Raw genomic sequence first — 14085 nt, 5'->3', positions numbered from 1 at the left:
CCCCGCCCCTTTGTTAAATATCGCAAGGCCCCAGACCCTCAGTGGCATGGCCCAGTGCCCCTTATAACGTGGGGACGAGGGCATGCTGCCGTTTCTCTTCCTACAGGTCCGTTGTGGGTCCCGGCGCGTAACGTCCGCCCGTGGCACGGCGATGGCCTGGCACCAGGGACTATCGAACCCCATTCCACAGTTCAACCTACATCTGCAGGATCCCGAGCGTCCTCGCCAGCGCCCCCCGCGGGGGCCCCCGCAGCGCATAACCTGGGGACAGGTTAAAGCCCTTTCATTGCAGGCCGAGCAGCTGCGAGTGCAGCAGCAGCTAGAACCTACCGCAGAAAATTACCTTGTGACATTGTTAGCTTGCCTTAATGCTAATTCACTCCTTATTTTGTGTGTATTGGGGAGTTTCCTGTTGGCCCCTAGCTGCCAAGGCGAACCCCAGATGGAGCAGCGGCTGCAGTTTAACACCTGGGTCCACCTGGCAGAAGTATTAAATCAATCTGATTTCTGCCTGGCCGTTGCCCCGGAAATGCAAGGTCTGTTAAGTACCTGCCTTGTTCCTGTCTGTAAACCACCCAGCAACATCTGGGGTGTGAGACAGTGAAAGAAATGTGCTGTTTTAAGCTTGCTGATAATAGTTTTGTATGCAATAGCAAATTGATATGCTGAAATGCTATGCTTAAGTCATCCGCCAAGACGTTTTTCTTCCTTGGTAGGATTATATTTAGTTATAGCCACCCTTAGAGTGGATGAAGACCCTTTTATAGTATGGGGTCCTTGTTTTGATGTTTGACGTTTTACTTTGCTGCTTTGTTTAATGTATACCCAATCTAGTGGCATTGTGTATGCTACCCTGCGAGAGTGTTTTGTTTAAACACCGCATTTATAAAATAAAACAGGGGGAGATGTAGAGATGCATAGCTCCCGAATCGCCAGTCCACAGGCGCGGCAAACTGCTCCCATGGCTACGAGGCAGGAGTGACCTTCAATCCAGCGTTTGTGTTTGGGAAACTTATTTGGCTGATTTGATTGTACCCTCGCAGCTGGTGTTCACGCGCTCAAGAGATGGGTTCGTTATCTTATGTGCATGTATACTGCCTGGCTCTTCTATGCGCAAGAATGTAACCACTAAGAAGAGTTGTAAACAAAGTAAGGAGAGAAATAAAAACCCCAGGAAAAGTTTTCCTGGGAGGCTTTTTGCAAGAGGCTTGTAAAGCTCTCTAGCTACCACAGACCTGGCGTTCTGTTTCCTTTCCTGCGTCGTCACCACAGAGGAGGGGGGGGGTCTCCACCCACAAGAGAGAGTCTATTTAAACCCGTGGGAGACCCCTCCATTTGGGGTCTTCAGCTGGCTAAAGAAGGAGCCTCTCCATCCCACCAGGATACTTGAAGGAAACTAGAACAAAGGACAGTAACTACAGGGGGGTGTGAGTGATTGCTGGACCCAGATTAAAAGGAGATTAGCCTGTAAAAGGGAGAATTCTGGAACTGGTGAGGAACTTATCTGTATTTAGTTTGATTAGACATAGATTTGCGCATTTTATTTTATTTTGCTTGGTGACTTACTTTGTTCTGCCTGTTACCACTTGGAACCATTTAAATCCTATTTTCTGTATTTAATAAAATCACTTTTTATTTAGTAATTTACTCAGAGTATGCATTAATTCCTGGGGGAGCAAACAACTGTGCATATCTCTCTATCAGTGTTACAGAGGGCGAACAATTTATGAGTTTGCCCTGCATAAGCTTTATGTAGGGTAAAACGGATTTATTTGGGTTTAGACCCCATTGGGAGTTGGGCATCTGAGTGCTAAAGACAAGCACACTTCTGTGAGCTGTTTTCAGGTAAACTTGCAGCTTTGGGGCAAGCGATTCAGACCCTGGGTCTGTGTTGGAACAGATGGGAGTGTCTGGCTCAGCAAGACAGGGTGCTGGAGTCCTGAACTGGCAGGGAAAACAGAAGCAGGGGTAGTCTTTTCACATCGGGTGGCAGCTCCCAAGGGGGTTTCTGTGATCCAACCTGTCACAACCCTTACTTCTGCACTGCTGTTGGCGGGGCACTGCCCTGAGAGCTGGGTGCCGGGCCAACAGCCACAGTTCTCCGGCTGCCTAGCTCTGAAGTCAGCACAGAATTAAGGATGACAATACCACAACTCCCCTAAAATAACCTTGTGACCCCCCCCCCCGCAACTCCCTTTTGGGTCCGAACCCCCAATTTGAGAAATGCTGGTCACCCCTTGAAATCTGTATAGTATAGAGTAAAAACACACAAAAGACCAGATTTCACGGTCCACGATGTGTTTTTCATGGCCGTGAATTTGGTAGGGTCCTAACAATGACACAACTGCTTGAAAGCACAGTACACTGAGCCGCACTCTGGGACTTTCACCGTGCTGTAGATTCACACGTGGCTTGCTGTGCTCACTGTTCAGACAAGTCCTAATGTGCCTGAAACTCAGGGACTTAAGTAGACTGAAAAAAGCAGGTCAAGGATACCATCAATAGAGATGGGTTAACAAGGGCATTAACCTTGGTCATGGTGTAAAGTGCTCAGACCAGTGTTTAATGGGGGAATCAAAGTGCTCAGGTAACTGCGATCAGTGACTGTTTGTTCTTATACCATTTTTACAGCTCCTGCCTGCAAACATACTAATGAAGGCAGTGCCCTCTGAAAGATAGGGTCACAGTACAGAAGAACAGACATACTGGCCATCTAGCCCAGTATCCTGTCTTCCGACAGTGGCTAATGCCAGGTGCTTCAGAAGGAATGAACAGAACAGGCAATCATCAAGTGATTCATTCCCCCATCACCCAATCCCAGCTTCTGGCAAACAGAGGCTAGGGACACTTCAGAGCATGGTTTTGCATCGCTGCCCATCCTGGCTAATAGCCATGGATGGACCAATCCTCCATGAATTTATCCAGTTCTTTTTTTGAACCCTGTTATAGTCTGGACCTTCACAACATCCTCTGCTGCAGTAATGGGACTAGGTAACTTAAAGAGGCTGACTGAACATCAGTTAAACTTCAGAATCATTAAAAATAATCTTTGCAGTATGAACATTTCCTGGAAAGTGATAAGTGTTTTGTTTACCTACAGTAATTTTTATAATCTGGAGCGGTTTCAGCTTTTTGGGCAGACAGAAATGTAGACAAAGCCAGTCTATGTATTTTGATCCTTCCATCCATCCATCTATGCATCCGAGCCAAATCCTTAAAAACCAACCAACCCACCCACCTACCAGTAGAATATACATTTATTCAATCATTTTTTCTGGTGTTTGCCAAATTATGTATTTGCCAAATACTTTGCCAGTTATTTAGCTGGCAACATACTCAAACATATTTAGTCAAATAATGTATTTAATAAAAAACATTGGCAAAATAATGGGTTCAGCTAATAGTGTTCAATCCGTTCTGTTCTACTTCTCTATGCAGCTCTTCTATTCTAATTTATAGAACATCTGTTACTGTAGGATCTGGACATTATATTAGTAACATTCATCAGGGTACATGCGTTACATGCTATATTTGCTGTACCAGTCTGAGCTCTAAGGAAGCGTGCTGGCCCATTGGGTATTCACACATCTTAGTATGTGTCCTTTTATTTAATGTTAACAATTATCTTTATGACCTTTAAAGGAAATTTATATTTAGGGTTTGAGAAGACACAATTTTTGGGCTGTAAGAGTGTGACTCATCACTGGTTCTCCCCCTTGTGGCCAGGCAGGGTGTTGCAGGGCCTTCCCCTCAGTTGTTTCTGTCAAATTGCCATTCAGGCCTCCTGGTAGCCCACAACTTCTTGTGACATGGCCCTCAAGTCAGGTCATAAATAGTCCCATACCTTCCTGGGTAAACCAGAGTCCAACAAATAGTCCACTGCCCTCACACTGGGTCCTCAGCCTGACTCTGGACTCACTAATCCTTGCCCCTGGCATCAGGGAATTTTGATAATCCTTACACCTCATGTGAGGGTATTTCCTCAGTGGGCCAGTAGGGGAACTCAGGCCTTCCCTCTGCTCTGGGCGCTAGTCCAGGGTCTCTTTCATGAGCAGCCAAGGTCTGATTAGGCAGATCCCTTGCTCCTTCCTGGACCATTTCCTACCTTGCCCTGTCCTAGGCTTTTCACATATACTCCTGTGCATAGCAAATGGCTTCCTTTGCTCAGCTCTGTACAGTGACTAGGCAATATCAACTATTATTGTATATAGCCCATCTGCATGAAGTCCTTTTTACTCTCCAGTTTAGTCCTTCAGAGATATGTAATTTCAGATCTTCTAGGTAAGCAACCCCATCACCTTCAGCTTTCTCCTACCTACTAGCTATTCTTATAGTATCTTTCTTTTAGAGTTGGTACTGTTGTTGTTGTTTAGTTGGATTTCAGTGGCAACCATGGGCCCAAACCAAGATCAAGACCCAATTGTATTAGGCACTGTACAAACACATAATTAGAGACAGCTGCCTATCCCAAAGAACTTGGATTTTATGTGCAAAAGACAGATGAAAGGTGGGAGAAGAAAAAGAGATGAAGAAACATGCCCATGGATCACATAACAGCTCAGGGGCAGAGCCAGGAATATACGTCAGGTCTCCTGAATTCCAATCTAGTGTCCTATGCGCTAAACCACACTGCCTTAATGTCCCAGTCTTCTAAGGCCAACTACCTATGCTGGGTGCGACCACAGGGCACACACCCACTCCAAGTAGCATGGAGTGCACCTGTTTCTCCTTCTCCAGCATTGGGTAGTTTGTTCCAAACGTATTTTGTTTTGTCACTGAGCAAATTTTAATGAATGAATTTTGAACAACTCTAGCATTGGTACATCCCTAACCCTAATGCCACATACATTAAATTAGGGTTTGCTGTAACTGTCTTCTGACCTGCGAACCATCTACATTGTTAGACTTTCTGTTTACAGCTCATCACTTAGTTAGTTGTGGATGAAGTGCTGCCACCTATTGGATATAGTAGGAAAAAGTTTTCTGCAAATTAAAATCACACAGGACTGTATTAAAGCAATCATCTGGTATGAAAATGTTAAGTGCTATAAGTCTAAATCCCCGCACTGACTTCAAACTAGTCAATACCAGCAGAGCTGGGCAGGAAATGGTTTTCCTGTCCCATGAAAATTTTTGAGCTAATGAAAAATGTTGTGAATCAGGATGAAAAGTTTCACCAAAATAAAAAGAAAAAAAAATTTATTGGGCTAATCAAAATACTTTGTTTTGATTTCAACCATTTATATTTTTAATTTATTAAAAAAAACAAGTATAATTAGCTTATATTTTGAAATGAAGTCATTTTGAACTGGAAAACAGGAATATTTTGTTTCAAAAATGTCAAAATAAAACCTTTTCACAATTTCAATTTTTTTTCCCAAAAAATGTTTGAGTTGAAAAATTGTTGAAACTGATAAGTTGCACTTGTGATAATTCAGCGTTTTCCAAGGGAAAAATATGTTTCATCAAAAAATTCCCCATCAGCTCTAAATACCAGATTAATAGACACATGTATGCAGCGTAGTTTCTGCTGTGTATCAAATTACATTGCTTTTTTTTTCTCAGCAAGACAACACACATTTCTTAATACAAGTCAAAATACCTAAACTCCTAAATACTCTTACAACAACTGCATATTTAGGATAAAATTGTAAGATAAAGGCACATTTAGAACTCTATGCAAGAGTCTCTACTGCTCTGGAGTGTGTCTCTGAGTGTCAGATCCAGTGTCACACTAGAGCAGCAATTTACTCCTCAATGGTGTCAGTGATGCAATATCAGAATTTTACTATAGATAAAATTATCTGCATCTCAAATATCTTTCCAGATATGCAGAGAGGAGCTGCACGTCACAACGGGGAAACAAGGAACGGAAGAAGGGGTGCAAATGGATACATGGAAATGGGCTGGATTTCTATTGGTGTAAATTAGCATTGGTCCATTAAAGTCAATTCTCATTGACCCTCAGGCTCATTCACACTGCCAGGGCCTTTATAGAAATGAGAATCGGGTCCATTGAATCTATGCTGGTTTACACCAGCAAAGGATCTGGGACAAAAAACGTATACTCTTCACGTAGCTATGCTTTGGATAGGCAAGGAATACAGAATACGCCACCTGTTCTTACTTACTTGCCTATACAGCACCATGCACACAGCTTGCAATATATAAGTAATAATCATTCTGTCTCAACTCATGTGTAGACAATCTGGGAGGCAGGATGCCACATGAGGAGATATTTTACTAAAATAACTCTTGACATACCTTTGTTAAACAGAATTTTCAGTTCAAAGACACGTGCCTTTGAAAATCTCTTGCTTTGACATGTCAGGTGGAGAGACAGTAATGTGTGAAATGGCATGTGTCAACATGTTTAACATCATGCAAATGACACTTTACAACTCAGACATAAAAGCACATGATGCTTATTGGGGAGGGGGGATCTGCATTATCTGCAGATAAGTTTGGAAAATAACAAAAACATTGTCAAGTAACTGCAATCAATTATTAGACAATCACATGGGATGGAGGGTTATCAAATTCAATTTTTGACAATTACCATTGCTTTGCTTTGGAAGGTGGATTTCTCTTTAATATTTCAGATGCTGTTTTTACTATCTGATTCATTTCTTCCCCTTTTAAGATATTTTCTGTTCTTATTTCCCTCCTGACTTTAATAACCCACTTTATTGTTTTCATGGTGACCAGTTAAATCTTCTCATGTGGCGTATTCTGATGAAGGCAGTTTAAAATATTATTATTATTTTGATCCTTTTGTGTGCATCTAGTATTTTTTTTCCAGGTGGCTTCTCTGTTTGTTCTTCTTTGCTTCCTGCTGAGTTCCAAAGTACCTTTATTTTACAGGTGGTTATTTTTTTTTTTTGTATAGTCTTCTCCATAGATACCATCTAGCAAGCTGGTAAATTATTTTTTGTAACCCTGAGTTTAAATGATTGACACGATTTCTCCATTTTACTATACAAATACAGCTGGATTGTTGAAAGTTCAGGTGCAGGACATAAGAGAACATGAATTAAGTCACGCTAGACACTTACAATAGTGGAAATCTGAGCTCTTTGCTCCAGTTGAAAATATAGAAGAAAGGAAAAGATTAAATACAAAGGACCTGATTCTACTCCTATTTATACAGCTGAAACTCTGTTGACTTCAGTGGAGTTCGTCCCGGTTTATGCCTGTGTGTGCGAGATCAGAATCTGACCCTTTATCTTTTATACAGACTGTGGGTTTGATTCTAATCTATTGAATGGGAGTAATTCCACCGAAGTCAGTGGAAATATTTTGGTATAAAACTTGTGTGAATGAGATCAGAATCAGGCTCCATGTTCTCAGCACAAGCTATTATCTGTGTGTTAGTGGCAGTGCTAACTTACAGTTTGATTGTCTAGATCACTGGCTCAAGGTTATAAAAGTATCCCACTTTTAACTAACATAGTAACTTCTCTTTCCCTCTTGCTGTTTTTATTAATAATGTCCATACACCCATCTTACACACTCTTTCTTGGCTGCCACTGATGGCTGATAGCCTTGGCGTTGACTGCTTCTGTCTCGGTGCAATTTAGAAAAGGCAAACCGCTGGAGCAAGAAGCATATTGGAGGCCTCAGTGGCAGAGGGAAGACGTGTGATGGAAAGTAAAGCAAGTGTTCAACGCCAGCGTTGGCTGCTGCACTGGGCAGACTGACTCCTCTTCACACATGGATTTGCCAAGTTAAATACAGTTTAACCTCTTAATCCCCCCATGAAATTGGTCGGTTTACAGCTAAAGTTTGAGGGCTGATGCTGCAATCCTTAGGTAGAACTTCCATCAACTTCAATGGGCATTATTAATGGTATTTAAGAGGACCCAGCTGAGATTGGGGACCCATTGTTTCAGGCACTGGCCAAGCACATAGTAAGAGACATTCCCTTCCCCAAAGATCTCACAATGTAAATGGACAAGACAGACCAGGGTGGGAGGGTAAACGGCACAGAGAGGTGCAGTGACAGACAGGAATAGAATTTAGGTTTCCTGAATGCCATATTCACTAGGCCACATTGCTGAACAAGTAATTTAGGGTTCTCTTGCAAGCAGTTAACTTTAAACACTGGGGAAAAATTCTGCCCTCTGTTACAGCAGCATAAGCCTGTAGTAACTCCATTCCTATCATTGCAACAGTGTGAATGGGAGAAAAATTTAGTTCATTATATTAGCACAAAGACTTCAAAATATTTTTGAGAGCTATCCATTCAGTTTCTTATATTAATTAATTCTGATTGTGCTCACACACCTGTAACTGCTTTCCACAAATGCTCTAGTGAAAACATTTACTAGCAGGAATATTTGCAGCACCAGTGGATTATGAGCAAATAGTGGAGAATATTCATGGAAAGTGAATTTTGAAAGTGTTACTGTTAGTATTCACACGAGAAATCTGATTCTAAGCATTATGCTAATCCAGTCAGAGACCAGAAACATACTATGCAATCTATGTAGCCAATCAAAACTAACAAATATGGGTGACATTTTGAATATCAAATACATGCAACACAATAATCTACAGAGAAGGATTTGGCAGAATTATTTGGTGAACAACATGGAATAAATAATAAATCTGAGAAAGTTTTAAATTGTTTGCAGATACTGTTGAAAAAGAAAAGAGGTGAAGTTTTTGAAATAGATTATGTGCTGCTAATACATACAAATATACACAGATTTGTTTGTGAATCCCTTTGCTATCATAACTGAAAACTTGGCTGTACTGTATCTATGCAGATCACAGCAAACCTGACCAACAGAGTGAGTCTACCTTAAAAAAACAACAACAAACCACTGACATAGGCAGACAGGAAATCTTTGGGGCAAAAGTTTGTGTCGCCAAATCTTGTATTTCCTGCATGCATGTAGAACCAAACTGTATTGACATTATAGGATTATAAAATAGGATCATTTACGCTGTCCACTTTGTACTACCATTATAGCTTCACGTTGATATTTCCAACGGAGCAGCTGCTTATTTTATTAGCTACAGAGATTCATTGCACATTTTGAAAATGCCCTTTGCACCATGTCTTCATTATAGGATTCAGTACAGCTGAGCAAATATAACTACTGTAATATGCACTAAATACAAGAAGATAATAATACCAGGATAAACTCTGATTATTTATAGTGTACACAGTGAAGGAAAAATATAGAAGTTCTTTGCAAGTAGGAAAAAAGGGAAAATGTATTTAAACTCTACCATGGAGGCCTAGTGAACCTTGTTTAAAGGATTACCATTCCCATAACCTCTAAGTAATAGACTTTAGCAAAGGCCTACATTCAATTCCTTCCTTGGTATATTTCAGGGCTGCTCCTCCCTTGGAATTCTTAAATTGTGGTCAGCTAGGAAAAAACAGCTGTTTATTATTTGTCAATTAGTTTCAAGTAATGCACCCTCCACCCAGAACAGCTTAATTTTTTCCACTTACCCCCATTTGTCTCTTGGATGTTTGAAGCAAAGGTTCATTTTGTCCTGCAGCAGAACAGATTCTGTGCTGCTGCTTTGTATTGTCTCACCTAGTCATAAAAAGTATCCTGACCAGAAGGAAGTGGAAAACAACACGTAAAACAAACGCAGAAGCCCAGGAGGAAAGCTACACCCCAAAGACCAGCACTAATAGGAACCAAGAGAGAGCACTCCTCCTCGTTGCTAACTTTTTCCAGTGGTGCCTCTGCAGTTCTTTTGGAAATTAAATTCTTTATGATGCAATTTCTGTTGTAACTTTTCCTCATTCCTATTGCAAACAATTCTGGACAGTTAGTATTGACCCAGAATAAACTATCTGATGCAAGTTTTTTTTTTGTACCCAAATAAGCAAATTAAAGCAAAATATAACTCAGAGGCTGTATCGAAGCCAGTTGACATCTTTAAGAGCATACTCTCAGGGAGGAAGTAATTATTAAAGGTGCATTCTTCCATAATGTGTATTTGAAAGCCCTACCTGAAAACAGAATGATATTTTAAATATCCATCTACAGGATAGTTTCTTGCTGGACAGAGCAGATATGGGAGACTATGAAGGCAAGTTATGTCTTGATTTTTAAAAGATTGATGGGCAGGCAGGGAAAATATGCTACACTGGCCTTGCTATTTTTGCATCCTCAGTATTTCTAGCATCGAAAGGCAACCGCAATAAGGAAGGAGATTTCATGATTTCACCTCTAAAGATGTCCCTTGCTGTGGGATTTTTTGCAGTGCTTAAAGTCACTGGGCACTACTCCCTCGTTGATTCTACTCCCTTGTTGATTTTTACACTGGCATAAGCCCTGTTGACTCCAGTGCTGTTTTTCTTGATTTACCCTGGGGTGAGAGGAGAATCAGGTCCATTGTGCATGTGTGTGTACATATTTCCTGAATAGAAACATTAAGTGTTTATATTTAATATACGTCTGGGAAAAAATACAAATAATTTTCCTTCAGATGAAATAAATGCCTTTGACAGTCAAATTTTTGCCACACACTTGCTCAGATTCAGGAGGAAAACTAAAGGCTGAATCATATTTGATAATGCCCGGAATGGTTGATCCTTTAGTAGGATCTTTTATCTTTAAGGACATAGGGCCGGATTCTCTTCCCACATTGCTATAAATCTGGAGTAACTTCGGTGAAGTCAGTAGAGTGATACTGAAAGTAATTAAGTCATTCACTTACCAGTCTAAATGAAGTCAGTGTCACTTATCTATTGCCACATACACTTAGTAGCCAATCCAGACAAAAAGAATTTGGTTATTAAAGTGTTTCTGTACCAGTGTTCAGCCATGAAAAGCAATTCACAATTATAAAGTTATAATTGGTATCCAGTGACTTCTTATTCTTGCATGTCGTAAAGGTACAGTGTCTGCTCCCTGATCGCCATGCATAGCACCTTGGTACTGCGGAGGGTTGCTACGTGGTAATGCACAGCAAAGATTTCTTAACGGTGACATGAGTAGACAGACAGATTAAATAATTTAGTGCTTGTGAAAGGTGCCAGATTAAGTTCTAGAGAATTAAGTCCTCTGTTGATGCCCAGAATGAGGGCAGCATAGGCAACAGCAGTTCAATATTGTCCACATTGCCCTGCCAATGTGCCTTGCCCTAACCTGGAGTACCGCATCCAGATCTGGGTGCCACACTTAGGAAGGAGGAATCCCATGTACCGCTACAGGCTGGGGACCGACTGGCTAAGCAGCAGTTCTGCAGAAAAGGACCTGGGGATTACAGTGGACGAGAAGCTGAATATGAGTCAGCAGTGTGCCCTTGTTGCCAAGAAGGCCAATGGTATATTGGGCTGTATAAGTAGGAGCATTGCCAGCAGTTGAGGGAAGTGATTATTCCCCTCTATTCAACACTGGTGAGCCACACCTGGAGTATTGTGTCCAGTTTTGGTCCCCGCACTACAGAAGTGATGTGGACAAATTGGAGAGAGTCCAGCGGAGGGCAACAAAAATTATTAGGGGGCTGGGGTACATGACTTATGAGGAGAGGCTGAGGGAACTGGGGTTATTTAGTCTCCAGAAGAGAAGAGTGAGGGGAGATTTGATAGTAGCCTTCAACTACCTGAAGGGGGGTTCTAAAGAGGATGGAGCTGGGCTTTTTCTCAGTGGTGGCAGATGACAGAACAAGAAGCAATGGTCTCAAGTTGCAGTGGGGGAGCGTAGCGGGGTGGTTGCCCACTGCAGCCCTGGAAGGGTTAAAGCCAGCCCTGGGAGAAGGCTGAGACTGCGAAGGAAAGCCTGGGCTGATTAGGAAGGAGGTAACAGCTGGGGCCATGCCCCAATCAGGCGCAGCTGATCCCTATAAGAGGCTGCGAGCCAGGAGCCCAAACTCTCTCTCTGCTTGTAGAGAGAGAAAGGCCTGGCTGCTAGGGAGCCGAGTAGGGTACTGGGAGTGGAGCAGGGCTGGAGGAACGCTAGAGGAGCTGGGGAGCTCCATCCTGGAAAACGTCCAGGCTGAGGGCCTAAGACAAGTACTGGCTTGACAAAGCCCTGGCTGGGATGATTTAGTTGGTGTTGTTCCTGCTTTGAGCAGGGGATTAGACTAGATGACCTCCTGAGGTCTCTTCCAACCCTAATATTCTATGATTCCACAGCTGGGATTTTCAAAAGAGCCTAAAGGAGTTAGGTGCCCAAATCCCATTGAGTACAATAGGAGATGAGTGCCTAATTCCTTTGTGTTCTTTTGAAAATCCCAACCACCATTTCCTCAGTCTACTTTCTTTCAGACAGTCAACACACTTTTTCAAATGAAGGTGTTAAGTGGACCCATTTCTACTTGGAGTGCACCGTCAAGTCTTTTCATCCAGATTACCAAACAGCCGTCACTCAGTTGGTGAAGACTTTGGGAGACTACCACCTGGAGTTGGATATGAACTAGTATCCATTGGGAGTCCTGCATGAGCAGATAAGGGCAGAATTTGGCCTAAGAACTATACTGTGTGATATTACAGCATTATAAAATGGAAGAGCTATGTTCAGTTAGAGACAGTTCAGTTTCAGTTCTGAAGTTCACAGGGGTAAAAGCAGACAGTTGTACCTGGGGGAAGAACATAGCAGCTAACTCTTGATTTCCAAGATTGTGTGGATTCATCCTTTAAGAATTCTCCACCTTTCTCACTGCAACAGGGAACTGGATCACAGCCTACTCTCTCCCCTCATATCATTCACATTTGGAAATACCATCAGAAAACTCTATATACTGGCCTGGTCAATTGCTGTGACACAGCACACGTAGGAACTACTTTTCTTTACTGAGCTGGGATAACAACAGGACATCAATTCACATGCCTTTCAATTACTTTTAATGAGCCTGGTCACTGCAGGTGTGCCGCATAGTTCAGTCCCAGTCATGGCTCAATTTGATTTGTTACTTCCCTCCCTGGTTATAGGGGTAATTCCTTTGCTGCAATAATTCCAGTGAAGTCAATGGAGTTATGCCAGCAGAGCATGATTATATTTGACCTACTGTGTTTTGAATAGACTGTGTTCCTTGTAATAGAATCTTCTGTTTTTCTGCTTGTTTATTGACACAGAATGGTCGTCAGCAAAAAGACACCCACCCATGCACCAAGACACAGTGGTAGCAGAGATACTTCAGTCCAGGTTTGAACCAGCAAGATATTAAACAAGGTACAAGCCTGCAAGGTGATGTCAGTATATATCTTTCATAGTAACCCAGATGGAATGTTGAAGTTAAAATTTATCTAGCTAGCGACTACCTTGGTGCTGTATTCGATAGAGCGGCACCAGGCTGTCCTTAAATGCTTATTCCACATCGCTGGAAAAAGGGAGCTTACTTTCTTCTGATCTTAAACTGACACACATTTTATTGATGTTGACCTTATCCCAAGGCAATTTCTGAGGAACTCAGGACTGCCGCAGGCCAGCAACATTTCCAGCCAATGTTTCATTCTCAGGAAATTCCCTGGGCCATGGTCATTACTGATTAGTTATACCTGTGTTACTAACACATCAACTGGTGACCTTATTCATTGTGTGTGGCCCTTTGGGCACCAGGGAATCTGTACGGCTGGAAATGTGGTACTCTGGTAAATTTTGCATGGGAATTTTGTTGGTGCATTTGGAAGGAGCTTTTTGCTGAAATGTCAACACATTTTTCTTCCATCTGCATGTACTTATCCCGGAATCAGAGAGTCACAGAAGCTGGAGAAGAGAAAAGTTGTGTTAGTTCATCTAGTGCCCCTCCCACCGCACTGCCTGCCAGGAGGGCTCTGTGCTGCTCCGGTCGGCTGGGAGGGAAGGACGCGGGTTGCCCTGCCGAGTTTGCTGCAGGGCGCTCCCCTAGGGCTCCCGGAGCGGCAAACCAAAAAGCAAAAAAAGGGCGGCCAGAATACCACCCCAAGCACGAGCTTGCTCTGCTGGTGCCTGGAGCCGGCCCTGCTCACAGGAGTGCTGTGAGGATGCAGTATGTAGTGTGTAGGAATTCAATATATAGTTTGGGAGCCCTCTAGGGGGTCTCTACACAGCCCAGAGCAGTGAGCCTCCGAACCTGGGTCAACAGACTCAAGCTTGCAGAGCTCATGGTACCACACTAAAAATAGCTATG

At 42.4% G+C, this 14085-nt stretch overlaps 1 protein-coding gene across 1 annotated transcript in view; it reads right to left on the bottom strand.

The window, feature by feature from the left end:
• Positions 1-9664, bottom strand: part of LOC128843752 (calcium-activated potassium channel subunit beta-2) — a 255695-nt gene extending 246031 nt beyond the window's left edge. Inside the window, exon 1 of the mRNA XM_054040853.1 lies at positions 9470-9664. Coding sequence (XP_053896828.1) covers positions 9470-9507 — 38 coding nt within the window. The 5' untranslated portion in view covers positions 9508-9664. The remainder of the gene's footprint in view (positions 1-9469) is intronic.
• Between the last annotated feature and the right edge of the window lie 4421 nt (positions 9665-14085).

This window comes from Malaclemys terrapin, chromosome 9, assembly GCF_027887155.1.
Source record: "Malaclemys terrapin pileata isolate rMalTer1 chromosome 9, rMalTer1.hap1, whole genome shotgun sequence".
Taxonomy (NCBI): Eukaryota; Metazoa; Chordata; order Testudines; family Emydidae; genus Malaclemys; species Malaclemys terrapin.
Note: the sequence above shows the minus strand (reverse complement) of the source record. Positions and strands in the feature narration are given on the sequence as shown.